Source organism: Callorhinus ursinus, unplaced genomic scaffold (assembly GCF_003265705.2).
Source record: "Callorhinus ursinus isolate GAN/ISIS: 27379988/994484 unplaced genomic scaffold, GSC_fseal_2.0 scaffold20, whole genome shotgun sequence".
Taxonomy (NCBI): domain Eukaryota; kingdom Metazoa; phylum Chordata; class Mammalia; order Carnivora; family Otariidae; genus Callorhinus; species Callorhinus ursinus.
Window position 1 is genome coordinate 16,920,274 of NW_027397082.1, and position 20,576 is coordinate 16,940,849.

At 51.6% G+C, this 20,576-nt stretch overlaps 1 protein-coding gene across 3 annotated transcripts in view; it reads left to right on the top strand.

Moving 5' to 3' along the window:
• SH3PXD2A (SH3 and PX domains 2A) overlaps nt 1-20,576 on the top strand; it is a 235,606-nt gene that overhangs the window by 79,387 nt on the left and 135,643 nt on the right. For all 3 annotated transcript variants that reach the window (XM_073904239.1, XM_073904238.1, XM_025880796.2), the window contains exon 3: nt 8,290-8,365. In XM_073904239.1, coding sequence (XP_073760340.1) covers nt 8,290-8,365 — 76 coding nt within the window. The remainder of the gene's footprint in view (nt 1-8,289; nt 8,366-20,576) is intronic.

Genomic DNA, 20,576 nt, shown 5'->3' on the forward strand with positions numbered 1-20,576 from the left:
TTATTTTATTTTGTAGAAATTAATCAATTTATTCTAAAATGTGTTTGAAAATGCAGAGCATCTAGAACAACCAAAACAATTTTCAAAAAGAAGAAGTTTGATTTTAAGACTTAACTAAAAACCTGTAGTAATCAAGAAAGAATGGTGTTGGTGTCAGGATATATAAATCTGTCACTGGAACAGCATAGAGAATCTAGAAGGAGTAGACCCCTCACATACATAGTTAATTGATTTTTGACAAAGGAGTCAGTGTAATTCAATGGGAAAAGGATAGTCTTTTCAACAAGTTTTTCTGGAATGATAGGTTCTCTGTACTCCAAAAATTACAATGTATGAATTTTGATATTAGATTTCATTTGAACAGAGAACCCTGCTGAAACTTCCCAAAAAAGGATTTGCTAATAATTGTTTTAGGAGTGCTGTCCAGTTCCAAATCTATTGTTTTTATATCTTCATGTGAAAGTTCAGATTTGTACCCAGTTTTGAGAATCAGTAGACACCAAGAGTTTGATGACCCTTGTCCCAGATGGGTAGCCAGCACTGGGCCCGGTGCTTTGGGGAATAGAGGACCCATGAAAGGAGATTACTTTTAGAATGGCTGTACGATGAGCTCTGTGGACTCTGTCCCCAGTGAAACAACCAAAAATGGTGAAAATCATTTTTTAAAAAAATTTAAGTCTCTGCAAATTGTCCTAAATGGACAGTTGAAATGGCAAATGGAGAAGTTCTACTTCTGCTGTATGCAGCCCACAACACAGGACTTTCTTTCCCCCCAGCTCCCAGTCTAGGGCTACAGTAGTAATCCTAACAATTATTGGATTTATAACATATTTAAATGTAACATATATAACAATAATATACAAAAAAAGAGGAAGAGAATGTAGTTATATAGGATTAATGTTTGTCTCTCTCAAAAATCTGATAAATGGAATTAAGGTAGTATAAATCTAAAATAGGTTCTGATAAAATAAGATATATACTGTAAGCCCTAGGGAACCATGAAGAAATAACCAAAAAATATAGTGAAAAAATCATTAAAGGAATTAAAATGTTATACTAGAAAACAAAGGAGCTGTAATGGCTATATTGATATCAGACAAAATGGACTTTAAGACAAAAATGTTACTAAATAAATGGAGAGACATCCCATGTCCATGGACTAGAAGACTTAATATTGCTAAGATAGCAGCACTCCGCAAATTCATCTGCAGATTCTGCCCATGCACTCCTACATCCCAACTGGCTTCTTTGCAGAAATTGACAAGCTGATTCCAAAACTCATACGAAAATTCAAGGGGCTGAAAATAGGCAAAATACTTCTGAAAAAGAAAAACAAAGCTGGAGGACTTACATTTCCTGATTTCAAAACTTAATACATCAAGAGAATAACAAGACAAGCCACAGACTGGGAAAAGGTATTTGCAAAAATTTGATAAATGACTGCTATGCAAAATATACAAAGAATTCTTAAAACTCAGCAAACAACAAGAAAGAACAACCTGGTTACTGAATAGGCACCTCACCAAAGAAGATATATAGATGACAAATAAGCATATGAAAAGGTGTTCAGCATTGTATGTCATTAGGGAATTGCAAATTAAAAGAACAATGAGATACTACTACATACCTATTAGAATGGTGAAAATCCAAAACACTGACAATACCAAATGCTTGTGAGGATGTGGGACAACGGAAACTCTCATTCGTTGCTGGTAGACATGCAAAATGGTACAGTCACTTTGAAGACAGTTGGCAATTTTTTACAAAACTAAACATACTCTATACTAAATTCAGCAGTCACCCTCCTTGGTGTTTACCCAAATAAGCTGAAAACTTGTGTCCCACACAGGGTGGGTGGTGGCTCAGTCCTTTGAGCATATGACTCTTGGTTTTGGCTCAGGTCATGATCTCATGGGTCCTCGGATCGAGACCCGTGTCAGGCTTCCACACTCAGCGAGGAGTCTGCTTGAAGATTCTCTCCCTCTGCCTCTCCCCCTACTCTCTCTTTCTCTCTCTCTCTCAAATAAATAAATAAATCTTAAAAAAAAGAAAACTTATGTCCACACAAAAATCTGGACAGGGATGTTTGTGGCAACATTATTCATAATCACAAAAACTTGGAAGCAACCAAGATGTCCTTCAGTAAGTGAATAGATAAATAAACTGTGTAATCCAGACAATGGAATATTACTCAGTACTAAAAAACAAAACAAACCATCAAGCCATGAAAAGACTTGGAGAGACCTTACATGCATGCGAATGAAGTGAAAGAAGCCAACCTGAAAGGGCTATGTACTGTATGATCCCAACTGTACGACATTCTGGAAAAAGGGAAACTATGAAGACAGTAACATGATGAGTGGTTTCCAGGGGCTGGGGGGAAGAGGAAGAATTAGGCAGAGCACAGAGGATTTTTAGTGCAGTGAAACTATTCTATATGATAGATAATAATGATACATGCCATTATAATTTGTCCAAACCCATAGAATGTACACCAAGAGTGAACCCTGATGTACACTATGGACTCTGGGGGAGAGTACTGTATCCATGGTAGTTTCGTCAAATGAAACAATACACCGCTCTGGGCTGGGACTGTGATGGTGAGGGAGACCAAGAGTGTGTGGGATCAGGGGGCATGTGCGAACTCTCTGTACTTTCTGCTCAATTTTGCTGTAAACCTAAAACTATTCTAAAGAATGAAGTCTATTAAAGAGAAAACAACTTAGTACAAAGCTACAGAATCAAGATGGGGTGGTACAGCTGGAAGGATAGACATATGGATCAAAGAAATAGAATTGAGAGTCCAGGAATAGCTTATATGTTTATTGCGAACTGATTTTCTATACGGGGCGCCAGAACCGTTCAAGGGGAAGTGTGCTTCCTCTTGGGCAATGAGATGAATTTGAACCAAAAAATCACAAAACACTGTGTGAAGTACTGTAATGGGGAGTACAAACCAGGAGTGCTGTTAGAATTCAAAGTAAGGTGGTGGTGAGCTTTGTCTGGGATGGTCAAGAAGGGTTCCCAGGGCAGATGGCACCTGATAAGGCCATTGGTTGAAGAAGGGAAGGGGGAAGTCCATTTCAGGCCACAGAGGATGGGAACTTTAAGAAAAGCCACGTGTATTTTTATTTATTGTCCCTCTCTGTCTCTGTGATCCTCTGCTGTGTCCCCAGCCTCTAGCCCAGGGACTGGTACGCCCTCAGTCGGTGGAATTGACAAACCAGTTCTGAGGTTTCCCTTGATCCCTCATGGTCCCCAGACATACTGGGTGGCCTCGCATCTTTTTGAGGGGGATTGCTGGGTTAGGGAACCCACCTCTTGTAGTAACGTTCCCTTTGCTCCTCAACTGGAAATGGTGACGAGAATTAAGGCTTGAGGGTTGGAGCCCCACAGTGAGAGTGGCTGGGAACTCCACCCTCTCGAAAGGGTGAGGAGTCAGCCTCTTGGGTTACACATGTGCCCCAGCTGGGCTCGGGCCCACCCTTCTCTCTCCTCAGTGTTTATTGCTGCTCAGCCCTGCCCAAGAAGAGCTGCCGAGTCAGCTTTCTCTGGCTGGGCCGGCTCTTGGGGCTGAGCTGCTCTGTATCTCTCACAGTATCCACCCCTTAGATAAACAGCCCACGTGTCCTCTGCACGCTGCGGAGTTCTGATGTGGCTACGAAGGGCGCCATTAGCCAGATGCCTCTCTGTCTAAGAAGGACCCTGGCAATGGGCCCTGCTTTTCTTCCAGCTGAGTCAGGCCCTTGCTGGAGTGACAGGGAAATCCACTTCCTGCCTGAAAAGGTGGCCGCAGCAGAACTGCAGGCTGGGCAGGGCCTTCCTGCCTCCCTGGCCATGCACCCGGGCCTGGGCAGGCCTCTGCATGAGGCAGCCCCCTCGACCTTTCCTGTGAAGGTTTTATCGCTCAAACCCAGCCCTGCAAACTGAGCACCACCCAGGCTACAGAACCCCTTTGCAGCCCGCCTCGCTTCCCAGGCCGGGGGGGGGGGGGGCATTTGGGCGGTGTATCCAGGGCCCGCTGAGACGTTTATCCCATCACCCGCCACTCTGCCCTGCTGCGTCTGCACCAAGACACTGAGCCACGTAGCTTCGAGAGCCCCGCATACTGAGTAAACTCAGTTGGGCCGCCTTTGCTTGGTTTGCTCTGAAGTCTGAGCCCGGGGATTTGCTTTCTTTGAAGGGTGACCTATAGGCAGAGAAAATGTCACCAGCGGCTGGTTAGCGGCATTTCCTTCTCCCATGGCCGGTGGGCCTTGGGAATGACGCGGAGGGCAGATGCTGAGGCTCTATGGGCTCAGCGCTGCTGGTTGGGATTAGGTGACAGGTGTGGCTGGACTCAGCCCCTGAGGGCTGGGGGTGGGGAGACAGGGAGAGGAGGGGTGCAGGCCAGCTGGGTACTCATGGCTCTGGAGAGGACCTGTTGACCCAGTACTCTCAGCAGATGGGCTTGTCTTGGCCTCAGAAGGGCCCAGACAAAGCCAGAGCGGGGGAAGAAGAAAATCTGTTACAGAAGGAGGAGGTGGGAGAGAGCCCAGCTGTAAAGCATCCTCCAACAGACCTTTTGAGGGAAAATTCAAATCTGTGGGGCTATCAGATGACCCCTGCCTTCCAGGAGACACGTGAACCCGTTGCAATTCAGACCGTTCTTCGGCAGGGAGGACCCAGGGAATGTGACCGTCACTGCCAGGACAGAGCTGTCCTCACCTACAGGAAGCCTTCCCTGACCTCCTCCTTCAGCAACTTCAGGATCCTGTGCATATGTGCCCGTCGTTCCCGGTCACTCCAGAACTTGCTTGTCAATCTCTAGCACCACAGCAAAACTTCACGAACTTCCTCATGAGGCCCAGGAAACTGCATTTTTAACTAACACCACCCCCCAAAGATGATTCTGGCATGTGCAGACTTGAGACTACATTTTGAGAACCATCTTGCCCTAGAACAGCCTCTCGAACAAAAATGTCATGTGAACCACATACATATTTTAAATTTTCTAGTACCCACTTAAAAATGTCAAAGAAAACAGGTGAAATTATTTTTAAAAGTATTTTTATTTAACCTGATAGATTCAAAATGTTATCATTTCAATATACAACCAATACAAAATTTGTTAATGAGATGTTTCACGTTTTTTTTCATACTGAGTCTTTGAGACCTGGTGCATACTTTACACTTACAACACATCTTAATTTGGACAGGCCACATTTCAAGTGCTCGACAGCCACGTATGGCTAGTGACTGTCACACAGACAAACAGCCCTAGAGCTGTGTGGTAAGTATGAGCCACGGGTCAGCAGTTCCAGCATTGCCTAGGAGCTTGGTGGAAATGCAGGTTCTCAGGCCCCTGTCTGGACCTACTGAATCAGAACCTACATTTTCACCTGTTGGCAGGTGCTTCAGAGGCACGTTGAAGGTGTGAAGCCCTGCTCTACAGCTACATCATGAATTCCTTGGTGTAAAGACTACGATTTAACTTACTTCTAGCATCTAATGGAGGGCCTGGCATCTAGAAGGCACACATAGCAAATGTTTTTAGAGGAAAGGGATGAATGTGTGAATCCTGCCTGCCCCTACTAACTCCTATTGGTCCCTCATTCCCTGTGTACTATTCGTGAGAATCTCAGAATCTGGGGTCTGAAGAACAATATAGGAGTTAGAACCTAACTTCTTCAAGCACCAACTTGGTTAAGTCCCACAGCTTGTTGGGCACGGCTGGCCACCCTCTTTTTGGACAAAAATGGTTGCTTTGTTTTGTTTTGTTTTAAGATTTTTAAAAATTTATTTGAGATAGGGAGAGAGAGACTGTGTGCACACGAGTGGGGGAGGGGCAGAGGCAGAGGGAGAAGCAGACTCCCCGCTAAGCAAGGAGCCCAATGCGGGGCTCAATCCCAGGACCCCGAGATCATGACCTGAGCCAAAGTCAGGTGCTTAACCAGCTGAGCCATGCAAGTGCCCTAGGACAAGGGCGGTTTGATGAGGGCAGACCACTCCACAGCAGGACACATTGCTGGGCCTGGCTTCCTTCTCAGACATCTCTGTACTCATCCTCAGAAATTCTATGGAGCCATTGCTCAGAGATCTTACGCCTGGCCCTACACATGTTAGTAAGCCATTGATTTATTCTCAGTCTTCTTCCAGAGAAGATTTAAGGTGCCTCTAAATGTGTGTACCTTCCAACAGAATGAAACACAAATGGGAAAAGGTGAAGACGGGAGTGCTATTCTGCATTGAATTTGTTTGAAAATGCATTAGTTAAAAAAAATATCCTAAGCACAAGTTCATAGTGTTATGGCCCAGTGGGTATATTTACATGAAGCAGGCAGTTGTTAAATGTTTGAGAGATGGACTTATAACATTAGGGTTTGAAAACTCATGAGCCAGCTTTTGTTAAATTTCAGTCTGTACTCAGGAAGTGAAAGTTAATAATGGTGCAGTCTCTGCCTTGTTTTGAATCGAGTCCGACAATGACCCGCCCTTCACGTGTGGGCTCTAAATAGCCTGTGCATGTTGGGTAATGATGGTGCAAGAGAGAACCCTAAAATCATGTGTTAGAGCGGGGTGGGTGGGTACGTGGATGGGAATGTGTGCAGGTGCACACACACCCGTGAAACCTAGTGCAGGACTACCTTTCACCACCTTCAATGCCAGCTAGCGCTTTGGTCCCAGCCTCCATCATAGGCTCCTACTTGGTCTCCCTGCTTCCACCCTCCGGCCCATTCATGATGCTGAAGCTAAGCCATCCTCCCCGTGATCTGGCCCACGTCTCGGATCTCACTGCCTGCCTCCCAGCCCTTGCTCACTCTGCTCCACAGCAGCTACCCCGGCCTTTTCAAGCTCTTCTTGCACTTCCCATTTCCCCTGCTGGAACATTCTCTGCCCTCCTTGAGGCTTGCTTCCCCACCTCCTGTGGTCTCTGCTGAATTGCCATTTGATTCCTAAGTCCTTTCTCAGCACGTTATACAAAGGAACAACCTCTGTTCTGCTCCAAAACCTTCCCCGACGTCGTTTTTCTTCATAGGTTTTATCAATACATATTTATGTGCTTACTGTTTGTCCCCCTCCACTAGAATGTAAACTCCCTGAAAGCAGGGACTTTGTTGCTTTTCTTTCTTTTTCTTTTTTTTTAAAGATTTTATTTATTTATGAGAGAGAGAGAGAGAGAGAGCGTGCATGAGCGGGGGCAGAGGCAGAGGGAGAAGCAGACTCCTCGCACAGCAAGGAGCCCGATGTGGGGCTTGGTCCCAGGACCCCGGGATCGTGACCTGAGCCGAAGGCAGACGCTTAACGACTGAACCACCCAGGCGCCCCTATCACTTTTCTTTACTGCCGTTTTCTTGGTGTTCACTGCTCCAAGTAGGTGCTCAATAAATATTTGAAGGAATGGACTTCAGATATCATGTGACTGGTCTTCCTCATTTGACCAAGGAGGTGCCAGAAGCCCTACAGAGAAAGCTCCCATGCCTTGCTCAGGGCTGCACAGCTGGGGCAGCAGGGCTAGATCCTGCCCCGTCCATTCTGCTCTTGCTTCCGCCTGTGCCTTGGAAGGGAGATTTAACCACACGCACGGGGGCCGTGGCCTCGTCCATCCTGTCTCCGGTGTGTTTTTCCAGCTTATACAGAATCTCAGCCCAGAATAGCAGAAGAAAAAAATAGTTGTTCCTCCAAAACCCTGGAAACTCTTCCGATGGGTCTGTCCCTGGAAAAACAGCAGCGATCTCAGGGTGGGAAGGTAGGAAATGGAGGAGGGGTCTTACAGCAGTGGGCGCCGTGGGCTGGGTTTGGTTTTACAATTAAAATAACATCTGGGTCTGTTTCTGCAGAGCGGTTCTGGAAGGTGGGTGGTCTGTCTGAAGTATCAGGTGGGGCCTTCCGCTGTCCTGGCCCAGGAGGGTCTGAGATGGCCAGTGGCTAATGGGCTTACCCAGCAGGTGACATGTGAAGGGAGGCGGGCCCAAAGAAAGTTCTGGAAACCCCACCTGCGGCCTGCCGGAAAGCCTGCTGGTCTCTCCCGAGGCCTCATGAGGGGGCCACTTCAGACACTCCCCCCTACCCCGTGCCTCCACGCCTCCTTGAGATTGTTCAGACACCCCTTTGATGAGTCCAGAGCTCTGACCTCCTCTCTCTCATGCCCCATGTGGTTTATTAATCATCTGTGAAATGAGGGGTTGAGGCGCCACTCATCCAGATCAGGGCAGTGGGGCCCTGAAGCAGTGGCATGGAGTGGAGAAGGGACTCTGAGGGCTGTTCCAGTCTTCTGAATCCTGTCCCTCTGTCTGTCTGGCTTCTCAGATGCAGCTTTTGGATAAGTTTCCCATTGAAGGTGGCCAGAAGGACCCCAAGCAGAGAATCATCCCCTTCCTTCCAGGTAAGCTTTGGAGGGCCCCACTATTGGGATGGGAGGCAACCTGGGGAGAAGCCTTTCTTAGGCCAAGAAAAGGCTGGCTGCTGGAAATTCTGGGCAGGGTGGGCCTACGAATCTACATCCTAACAACTCCCCAGAGGAGGGGAAGCCCCTGACTGTGAAGGCCACTGCCCCCACAGGGGCCTCTCCCACCATTCCCAGGCCACCTCTACTGGCCATGTAACTTCTAAGGAATTTCTTAGGTGCTGGGACTTAGGCTTCCTCTTTACGGAAAGCACAGAGAGATCAAGTTCTTCTGTGAAAGGATGAAGAACTCCAGGCTGAACTCTTCCCACTAACCCCATTGCAATCATAGACACCCTTAAATTGAGCACACTCCCCATGTCCGATTTTGGATCCTCCTGGCCCATTACTCAGCCGAGGCTCCGAGAGCTTACGTGACACAGCCTGTGAGTTTGCAGGGTTAGAATTTGAACCCAGGTGTGTCTGGCAATAAGGGCCATTAACCACTATGCCATTTGGGAACATGTTTACAGCAATTGGTTATGTGTAATTTAGAGAAAAACTGCCCAGATGTGTCCGAATCTGCTATTGCTATGATGTTTTAAATTGGTGTACAGTTTATAGTTTACAAAGTGCTTTTTTTGTTATCATATACAAATCTCCACGCTGAGGTGTGTATTCTAATTTCTGCTTGGGGGATGAAGATGTTGGAGTTCAGAGATGTCAGGTAACCACTCATAAAAGTGGCAGATCTGAGGTGTGAACTTCGGTCTTCTGCTCCAGTCTGGGCTCTTAGCCCCGAACCTGTGGGTGATGCTGCCTCCTGGCTTCGGATCCTCTGCCTTTCCCCAGGCCATGGAGCTGGGCCGGGTCACAGTGAGCCTCACCCCCGTTAGTGCTGGGCCCTGGCAATGGCAATCAGTGGGACCTTTGCAAGAAGCAGGGTCCTTGTCTCATTAACTCTCTGGCACACCTTCACCCCACGGTCAGCACCTGCTTGGTGACTTGCAAACCACAGAGGGGCCCTGCCTTCAGAGAGTGGGTCCTCTCTGAAAGGTGCTCCTCACACACCCCCATCTGCTGAAGTGGGGAGAGACAAGAGCATGCATTGCTGCCTGTTCTCTGAGTCTTATGCTAAAATTGGAGGGAATTAATTTAGCAACGAGGAAAAACTTCCATATACCACAGTGTGGGCAAGATTGGAACCAGTCAGTGAGGGTATAGAGAATCTCACCCCTGTTGCTTCTTCCATGAAGGCAGAGGACTGCTTCTCCATCCCTGGCCTAGGAGTTAATGTGGGGGGACTTTCATACCCTACCTGGCTTTGCACTGAGTCCCGAGGGAATCTGGAATGTCTAACACCCAGGTGTATATGACCTTCGATGTTGCTCCAGTATAGTCCAGATGCTCTGCCCAGCAAGGGCTTGGGAGCCCAGCTGGGATGCTGTGCACACAAGTGTCCCAGAGCCAACATGAAGCCAGCATGGTGCCCTGGTATCAGGAGTGGACTTGGCCTTGGGGGGCATGAAGGCTGCCTGTTTCCTCGAGAATGATGGGCTTTTTCTCCCACTGGTGGCCAGTGCTCCAGGGAAGTATCACCTTGTCATCATACAGACGGCAGGTATTTATGAGGGGCTCAGCCTGTGCCGGGCCCAGGACTCAGAACCTGGGGTTGGGGGCAGGGATGGCCCAGTGAGCCAAGGGGGGACGTAGATCTGTTTTCTTCATCTAAGGCATCCTCAAGCTACTAGGAGAGATGAGAGAGTCAAGACCTACTGCCTAATCAGGGAATCAGTGAAGGCAGGATGTGACCCTCTCTACCACAGTGCCATTCTGAGTGTGTTTGGAGTGTGTCACTGTGGGCTGAGGAAGGCAGCAAAGACCTCCTGAAGGAGGGGCGCCTGGAGCTGACCTCCAAGGAAGGGAGGGCTTGGACCGTGTGGGGGAAGCACACGGCTTCTGTCCCGCTGCTCCTAGAGCCCAGCGTCTGGGGGATCACGCTGCCTGGCTGCCCCGCTGCAAAGTCTGGCCTTTATCGAGTGCATTACCTTCTTTGTGCCCCAGTACTCTCGCCTGGAAAATAGGAGTGATAATAGTATCTACTTCGTGGGGCTGTTGTCGGGATAAAACGAATTAATACATCACGGGGGCTTAGAACTGTGGCTCGCCTCTAGCAGGACTTAAATAAATGTTAGCCCTCAAGGTGACCGATTCCTGACACGTGCCTAGTGTTTCGCACAGCACACTCACACGTGTACTCTCATTTGCTCCTCCCAGTGAGGTTATTATCCCCATTTTACTGGCTAGGAAACAGGCCAAGGGAGGCTAATAGACTTGCACGGGCCACACAGCCAGGAGGTATAACCAGCACCAGAACCTCTGGCCAGGGCTTCCCATGAGCCATCTCAGAGGTGGATACCCCTACAGCTGCTGCAGGACTGGGGCCCTCTCTGAACTTCAGCTTCCTCTTACAGGCTTGTGGTGAGGATGAAAAGAATTCACGGGAAGCACTTTGCATAGTGCCCGTCCCAGAGTTCAGTGCTCAGTGAATGGCAGTTTTAATCAAGTCACCTGCCCCCCATGCCGCCCCCAACTCCTGGGAAAGGCCAGCCCAGGACCCCCTCCGGCCCTGACGTGATGGGACCTGGGCACAGTGGGTGATACTATAGAGAGGAAGGAGGTTGACTGGCCCCCATCCCATCCAAAGGAAGTTTCCTTTCCCGTTTTGCTGTTTTTCTCCTCTGCCCGCAGGCGGGTTTCCTCTCTGATGCTTCTCTCTTGCTCACTCACTTTCTAGGACTTCAGAGTGGGTGCTGCTGGCCACGTGGAATCGCACCCTGGGGGCTCCCAGGCCTGTTCCTGGCTTCCCCCTGCCCCCTAGAAACTTCCTAACCCTTTCATACTTTACTCATTCCCTCGCTTGAACGGAAGGAAAATAGAAGCCAACAGGATCGGAACCAAGCTAGGGAGAGCCACGTGGGCATGAGGGTTCCCCAACCTGCCCCAAACCCGGGATTGCGGGGGATCCCCAGGAGGAGAGGGGAGGGGAGAAGGGCAGTGATGAATGTCTCCTATCTTAGGTCAGTTCCCTAAAAGAGCCTGGGATGAGGATTCTTACACGAGGGACTTGGGGGGCCGCTCTCGGGTGAACATCCTAAGGCAGTGAGAGAAGCAGGACAGACAGGGGAAGAAGCCCAGGGTGGACGGCACCAGGTTGTCCCATGGTAGGAGACACCTTCAGTACCCCCCATAGGCCATCCTTTGTCTGCAAGCCGCCCCTCCCCCAGAGGGCATGCAGTGTGGGCTGAAGGCTGAGGGCCTGCCTTTGGAGAAGGGGCAGCTGTGAGCCCCCAGCACCAAACACCCACAGCAGTGAGAGGTGGAAGCGTGTGCTGGTGAGGGGGTTCTGGGCCTCAGCCGACATCTACTGGGTTATCTAACCCCAGTGAAGTCTCTCTTCCTACCTGTCTGCCTCTGGGAAGGGTGGCTGAGGTCACCTGCCGATTCCCTCAGGCTCATCCCTGGCAGCGTGACTCAGCAGCACCTGAGTCAGCTGCCTTCGCTCTTAGAAGCTTCGGGAGGGCCAGCAACCGGCCTCAGAAACAGTTCTGCCAGCCCTTTGCCTTGCCTGGAATTTTGGAGCAAGGAACACCCACGTGGAGAAAGCAGAGAGCACCGATTATCTCCAGAAGGGTCTCAGTGTTAGCTTTAAAAGGTGCCAGGATGTGATGAGCCTTTCCGCATCCTGGCATCTGGGGCATGTGTTTGGAGTATTACCCAGCTGCTTTGCTTTGGCCTGCCTGGCCACAGGCTTGGGCAGGGGGCTCATAGACGTTTGACTGGCTGGTGGAAGTGACAGAGAAAAAGCAAAGGAATTGAGAAAAAAGAGGGAAACCAGGGCTTCATATGGTTCCAAGCTCCCTCATCTGCCAGTCAAATCCTGGCCAAAAAAAAAAAAAAAAAAAAAAAAAAAAACCCATATGTGAGCCATAAATCTTAGGATCTAGGACACAGGCTTGTGGTATGTCTGGGTGGTGTCTGGCCTGAGTTCAGGGTCAGCCTGCGGGTTGGAAGAGTGGTGAGGGTCTGGGGCTTCTGTGGCCAAAGGCAGAGGACCCATCCCAGAAGACTGAGGGTCCTGCAGGACGGCTGGAGTGGGGGTTGGGGCAAGGACAGCTGGGAGCAGGGTCAGCAAGGTGAGGACAGAGAGCCAGTGCAATGACCAGACCAGTGGTCTGACATTTGCATATCAGTCGAATCCTGGATGAGGTTTGTAGGAGAACTGTCCTCAGTGAGGGGCCCCCCAACCCAGTTGTTTCCCCAGGTCTTAACCTGCTTTCTGGGCCTAGGGGTGAAGATCCACTATGCCCAGGCCCATCCGTGTGTTTGTGAGTCCTGCAGAGCCCACAGGAGGGACACGGAGGAGTTATGACCTTCATGTGGGACAGGTGCTTCTCTCCAGCAAGGCAGCTCTGGAAGGAAAACCCAAGTGGTTTTTCAGGCAGGAAGAGGCAGAGAATTATGCCAGGGCCTGATGTCCCGGGCGTCGGGGGGAGGAGAGAAGGGGAAGGTACTCCCTCCTGTCTCACATTATGGGAGAGTGAGGCAGGTCCCCCCTGCTGTTTTTGCTGACCTTGGAGACAAGGCCCCTGTCTACTCCTCCCACATTTCTGTCACGGGGCTGGACACATAGTGGCTGCTTTATTAAGACCCCCTTGGTTGACCACGAATTGGGCATTCTCCCTTAGGTATGAGCTCCCTTTTTCTGAGCTCCTACTGTGTGTCTGGCTTTGTGCTGGACACTCTACGAACCTTTTCCCCAGTCCTCACTGCAGGGTGAGGGGCATTATCCCGTTTGAGAGAGAAGTCAAATCACTTTCCCCCACCCCTGAGTCAGTAAGTGGTGGAGCAGGTGGCCTTCCTCCACGGCCTGCACCTTTCCCTGGGCAGGGAGGAATTAACCCCCCGCCAGCCTCAGCTAGGAGCTTTCCTCCACCCACCTTGTTGCCGCCACATCCCCCAGGCGAGGGACCTGGGAGTTTCTGCCCAAGGACCCAGCGCCCCAGTGGTCCCTGCAGCTGCCATTGCTGTCTTGTGCTTCGGGAAAACACTGTGCGGGGCAGGGAGGTGCCCTGAGCCTCGTGGGCACTCAAGTGACCTCTGAGGGCTCTCATTCTATTGAGTGCCTGAGGTCACTGCAGCTGAGGAATTGATATGTTTTTTTGCACTTAAACCGTTTATTATTATTTTAATATGACGACAAACAGGATAGCCCCAAGGCTTTCAGAGCACTGTCTTCATTTAATTATGAGTCTAACGAGATCACCTGTTTGGTTCCCTAAGTCACGGCATTTTTTTTTTTTAACTTTTTATTTTGAAATAGACTCCCAAGACATTGCAAAACGACTACGCACTCTACATTCCTCCCCTCCCAGTTCCACCGGCACACTGCAGGGTAGGTGGCGTTGTTCCCAGTTCAAGGAGAAGTCAGATCACTTTCTGCCGTCACAGAGCCACTGAGCGGGGCACCCGTTGGTCAGCTTCTCCCAGTGGTAATGTCGCGGGTGACTACAGGTCATGATCAAAGCCAGGAAATTGATATTGGCAGAGTCAGTTACCTAAGCTACAGACCCGAGCAATTGACTTTTCATAAGGGGTTAGCGAGTGTCAGTGGGCAGTGCTGGTCTTTCCAAAGGACACAGAGGTTAACAGTTGTCCCTGAGAAGTTCCACTCCCAGGCCTGACCTCTTGGCGTTTCCACCTCCAAGAAAAAAGCAGAGGTGAACCTTGTTTTACATGAAGGCAGATTCCTGACAATCCCTGCAAATTCAGTCCCGTGGGACGAATCACACCATCCTTTAGTGGTCCTAAATACGATTCTATTTAAGAGTCATGGGAGCCATCCTTTTGCAAAGCAGAGCACTGCTTTTGGTGGGGCGTGGGGGGGGATCTTCTTTCCGTGATTTTTATACATTTTGATAACTTGGGACTTCTTCGGAGCTTGCTGGACACAGGACAGATCTGGAGCATGGGGATTGGGCAGCTGCACTGACCCCAGGAGGAGCAGAACAATGGTCAAGAACTGTGAAAGGTCCAAGACTTTATCCTATCAGCAAGCCAGCTAGTTAGCTTAGCCTGCTTCCGTGAATGCCGGTAGAAAATAGGAGACTTCTGAGTCAGACAAAAGACTTTCTTAGGGCACATTTGCACCAGTTCCCATTGCCTCCAAGTCCCCTAAGGGTGACCCGTGGGCCCAGATGAATGGCGGTGGGTTACATTATAGGAGAGGAACCCAGACCTTAGGGAGACCACACCTCTTCTTGCGTGCAGGAAGCGAACCTACCCCGTTTGCTTTGGAGAGACACTCTGTCTCTGTGTCTCAAGGCAATATGCACACCTGCTGTTTACTCCAGAGCAGGACACTACCTCTCTCCTCTAAGCTGTTTCTTTACAAACACCTTTGAAAAGATAATTCAGAACAAAAGGCAGTCAGTGCCTTGTCGACAAGACACGCAGACGTGCAGGAGAGCGGGGAGATTACCTCACCGGTGTATCTTTTACTTTCTGGGGTCTCCTGCTTTTTTGGAGGGGTGGACAGAAGTGAATTCTTTAGGACAGTGGGCCAAGCATGGTGGGCTGGGCAGCCGCTCAGGGCATCCTACTGTTTACATAGAACTTTCTGCCTTGTTTTAAAAGACTGTTGTGGAAAATCCATCTCCTGTTGCCCATCCTGGGATTGGAGGAGATTTCCTGTGTATCCTGAGTGTGTCAGTCCGAGGAGGCTCCCTGGGAGGAAATGGCCATTACAGAGTGAAGTAGACTGTGGAGCTCTCTGCTGATGTAAAAAGCAAACAACCGCAGCCAGGGAGCGAGGCAGCTCAGAAGCCAGGCGGCGGAGCAGAAAGGGGAATTCACCCTACAGAGGCTGCAAGGTTCCCTCCTGCTCACAGGCCATCGGTGTCTCCGTGCTGCCTGGGACCGGGCCTCTGAGCCTCTAGAAAGCCCCTTCATCCCAATAGCTGAGTCAGTCCCACCCATAGGCATCGGGGCTCCTGGGTTGATGGGTCCTGGAGAAGCTGGATAGCTTAGGAAGCAAAGTGAACCATAACCGAAGTAGGTGCTGCCAGACTTGTGACCTGGTGAGCTCGGAGGCGTGTATTTTTAGACAGCAGCATGCTCGGTTCCTTTGTACTGGCTCACCAGTTTACATACCGGCCCCTCCACGAAGAGGCGGTTTGGAGCCACAGGGCAGGAGGGTGCTGGGTGAGTCGCAAGCACGGCGTCCGGGGCCTTCCTCCCCCTGCGCCCCCCAGGGCCCTGCATGGCAGATCCGGTGTTTGTTCAAGCACAGAAGGAAGCAGGGGGAAGGGATGTCTTTGGCTAGAGCCGGTCCGTGGCTGTGGCGTGGGGCACAGCTGGCTCTCGCTCCCTGGGCTGGAGGTATTTCTGTGTGTCTGCACCAGGCGCCAGCCCAGGAGAGCCCTCCCCACAGGGCCTCGGAAGCCAGGAGGGAGGCAACCACTCGCAGCCCCCGAGGGAGAGTGCCCGAGAGGTTTCTGAGCCTCACTGATGACCTGGGTGGCAGGGAAAGACCAACCTTCTCCGTGATAGGAAGGAAAAACAGGGTCTGCTGGTAATGCCAGGGTTTTAAAGAAGATCGACAAGATTATAGGCCTAAGAGGCACTGTGTACTTTCCGGTAACCTCCCCTGGAAGTGCTGGGTCCTCTCTTGCTGTAATTACTGCCCCCACCCCAAAAGTCATTCTCTCGCTCTGTAATCTGGGCCGGTGGTTCTTGGGGGCCTGATGGTGGCCGCTAGTCCTGAACGCTGCGTGAAAGAGCTGCATTCGCTCATTCCTGCTGTTGGGATTTCTTGAGCACCTACTGTATTCCAGGCCTAGCCAAAGACATCCCTTCCCCCTGCTTCCTTCTGTGCTTGAGCAAACACCAGATCTGCCGCGCAGGGCCCTGGCGGGTGCAGGGGAAGGAAGGCCCCGGAAGCCGTGCTTGCAACTCACCCAGCACCCTCCTCACCTGGGCACTGGTGATGGCGCTGAGGGCAAGGCAGACCGGGCCGCTGCCCTCAGCAAGTCCACCTTCCAGTGGGGGAGTCAGAAAGCAAAGAAATGAGCAATTTCCAATAGTGATACAAGGGCCAGAAAGAAAAATAACCAGGTGTTGTGATTTGGGGCATGAGATTAGTGGCCAAAAAAGGCCTCTTTGCAGAGATGACACCGAGCTAGGCTCGGGCAGATCAGGGCTTGGGGTGCCGGGCTGAGGGGACAGCAAGGTCAGCGACCTGATTGCAACCAAAGGCGTGCATTTGAAGACCAGCGGGAGGATGGAGCCTGTGGGGGACGTGGGGGGCCGGAGTCACCGCGGTGAGCCGGGCAGACAGGAGCTGCGGATCGGAGAAGCTCCAAGGCATGTCTCCTGCCGCAAAGCTGCCCAGGAAGGAGAGGGCTCCACAAGCATGCATAAGCTGTGTGGCTCGGGCCCAGGCGCATGGCCTCCAGGGTCGGTGTCCTCATCTGTCAAATAGGTTAATGACGGTTTGGGATGACGTTCCAAGCAGTTAGTGCAGAGCACGCGCTGTGTGGGCCGCGAAGGAAGCCGGGCTGGGGCCTCGCCTCTGCTCCTTCTCCAGGCGGCCAGTGGGCTTCCCTCTGCCTGCCCTCCTGCCCTCTGCCGATTCAGCTCTGCCCGCTGCCTCTCCGCGCCCGTGGCACTTCTTGCTGCTTCTTGCTTGTGCTACCTGGGAGCTGTAGGAGCTGGTTGCTGAGGAGCTGATGGCCCACCCAGGGGGCTGATCTGGGCTGAGGGGTGGGGAGGGGCCTGAGCAGCCCTGGCCGCGTCGCCATGATAACACAGCGGGCCGATGGCTTTGCAGGCTCTCCCGCAGCTGCCAGTTCTCGCTGGGAATAAGGGGCCGTTCAGGGGAGGCAGCCACTCCAAGGCCCCTTTGACTTTCATAAGGAAATGTGGATCAGGTCCCTTGGCCATTCCCCTGTGTCACCCCACATTTCAAGACCAGGGAGAAGGTCAGGTCACTTCATTACAACTTGTGTTCCTTGTCCAGAGGTAATTCTAGAAGGGAATCAAACTTCTAAATACCCACCCCAAACCTCAGCCTTAAAGGGAGTGTCACCTCCCACCAGAGGCCTCTGATCTAAGCAGAAATGTGTATCTTTTCATGGTCTAGTCAGTCCGTTTCATTTCACCTGCCAGGAAATGTGCCCAGACCTGGGCATCCAGATGCTGGGTTCAGGCATAGCTCTTGCTAATCGCCGAGGCACAAAATTGAATTAAGTTAAACCAGAGCGATCAGGGATCGCCCTGCGTGTTGGCAGAGTGGCCAGACGCCCGGGATTTCAGGTCGCTGTGACATTCCTGGTCTCTCCCCCTGAAAACAAATCTTTTCCTTAGCTGATGCCTAAATGTTCTTTCACAAGGGTTAGATCCTTTCACACCACGCTTCAAAGGGGCTGCCAGGTCCCAGGAGTGGCACCATCACTAAATACACATTCAGGTGTGGATGAGTGACAGGCCAGTGCCCTGATCCCAGGTGTGACAGGAGAGAGCAGGAGGGACGCTGGGGCGGGAGAAGGAAGAAGGTTCTGGACCTCTGGGGCGCAGGAGAAGCCTGGTCGATGAGGCTGTGCAAGCTTTCGGCGTGGCTGCTGGGCCACGCGGAGGGGTGAGGATTTGTCCTGTGTACAGTGAGAAGCCTCTGAAAGGTTTTAGGCTGAGGGGCCACGGGATCGGATTTCTGTTTTGAAAGGCTCCCTGAGCCGATGTGTCAGAGGCTGGAAGGGCCCCCAGGGAGCAAGCATGGAGTGGGAGGCCCGCGCGGAGAGGGCCGAGGCATGGGGAGAGATGAGGGTGGCTTGGCCTCAGCTGGACGATGGCGTGGAGAGGAGCTGGTCTGAGACCCGTTTTGGAGGAACAGCCGAGAGGACTTGCTGAAGGATGAAGGGGAGGTAGAGGTGGAGAATGAGGATGCCCATGGTTCTGCTGGGGGCAAGCCCGGCCGAGACAGCCGACCCAGCGTTTCCCGGCTCCAGCCCCAAACCCCCACCTTAGACTTCAACCCGGGGAGTGAAAGGGAATGATGTCCTTCCTCCTCCCTGAGGTAGCTGAAGCCTGCGGCACAGTGAAAGATGCTTTGTGGCGGGGAGTGCCTGCCACCAGCCTCCCTCCCCAGGAGCCTCCAGGCACTAGACACTCTGGTTTCTGGGTCTTGGACTCAGTGGGGGGACGAGGGGGGTCAGCGGGTGGTGGTGGTGGAGGGAGAACACTGAGGTCCATTGACGGGGAGCTCAGCCCCCCCCTCCTTCTTCAGAGGTGAGGGGCACTGGTGGCAGATCTCCACGGTGTCCCTGGCCTGACCCTTCCACTCGTCGCCAAGGTCACCCCAACTGGACCCAGGCCCAGGGATGGAGCCCCAAGCCGGAGCTCTTCCCTGGCAGGAACTGAGCTGGCCCTTGGAGACTTCCCAGGCCCTTATGAACTGATGCACCATTCATCCAGAGACTGCCTGGCTCTGGGCAGCACAGTCCCCCTGGGCCCTGCAAACACCTCCTCCCCTCCACCTCACAGTTCCAAGGCCTGATGTCCAGTGAGGGGCCCCCAGAAGCCAGGCCACCTGGCCTCCAGACCACAGTAGGCCTGAGGGACTGGCATGGCCTGAAGATGGAGTCTGTTCCCCTGAATGCACCTTTAGAAGGCAGGAAAGGAAGTGCGTGCAGTGAGGAGGGCTCGCCCAGCAGCACTAGCTCTTCTCTACCGTCCAGGAGGCAGGGGCTGAGGGAGAGGGGCTGCGCTTCTGCTCCTCCCCGGGCCAGAGAAGGGCCCGATTTCACCTTAGCGAGACTGCAGCGGGGCCGATCCCCAAGGAAGCCATGTGACTGCACAGCTCTGCCAGCCTTCGAGCCGCCCGGTGGTGCCAACAGACCTGAACCCAGCTTTGGGCTCAAACAGATCTGGGGTCACACCGGGGATTTCTACTTGGCACTGGCTGTCTGAACTTGCAACGGTGCTTTTTTCACGGCGGAGGCAGGTAAGCATTGCCTTTCAGTCCTGGCGGCCTTAGAGCCAGAACAACCTGAGTTGGATCCCTGCTCAGCCTCCCAATAGCTGCCTGACCCTCGCCAGCCTCACTCAGCATCTCCGCCCCTCCTCCTAATCCTCCTCTGTGAAAGTTCCCCCGGGCTGCCCAGAGGTCCAATGAAATGTTATCTGTTAAGCACACAGCAAGCACTTAATACATGCTGGTGATTTGGTGACTGTTGGTATGGGGCTCGAGGCAAAAGGGGGAGCTCTCTCTCTGGGAGCCTTTCCAGGAGTGATGTCTTGCATGCAGTCTTGCACGTTTCAAGGTCTGCTGCTCCAAATTTGGTTCGCAGATGAATCGCCACGAACATCATGAGAGCCTGCTAGAAAAAATGCAGGGGCTTGACCCCACCCCAGACCCCCTAAATCACAGCCTGCAGTTTATTTACATGCACAGGAAAGTTTGAGAAGCACCTTTTGAAGGTCCAGGGAAGCCCTTCCGTAGGCTGACTCTGTTTTCAGGACTTCCTTGGTGTTGGGTCATGTTCAGTCCATGTAATATAAACCACTGAACCTGCCTTGCTGAATCAGTTTCTGACCCACGCTTCACTCAGATAACTTGGTCAGAGCTGGTTCGTTGGCCTCACATCCCTATGCAGACCTGAGTTGCCCACCTGTTTCTGGCACCCTGCGGGAGGGGAGCATAAGTCACAGCACAGCCTCTGTCCCACCTTACCCCCTCAACACACACACACACACACATGCGCGCACACACACACACACACACACACACACCAGCCTAACCAGGAGGATGCTTGGGTCCCCAACTGTAAGCCAGGACATTCTTTCTTTCTCCCTGCTCTTCCAAGATGGGGTGAAGTTTAGGGCCAAGGAGATTGCAAAGGTTTTTATTTCAGAAGTCTCTCTGAATTGGAGATGGGAGAGGCTGGCCCGTGAATATTCCGTGGTTTTGAAGATAGCATAGCACGAGTATGTCTAAAGTCTCTGTGTCCAGTTGCATTGCACAGTTAGGAGGGGGACAGGCTTGGGTCTCTTTTAAGGAGTCTCTGTCAAAAGGGTTAAGACCAAAAAAAAAAAAAAACCGCTCCATTTTTTAAAAGGAGCATCTTTTGTTCTTCTGTATAAAACAACTATTGCA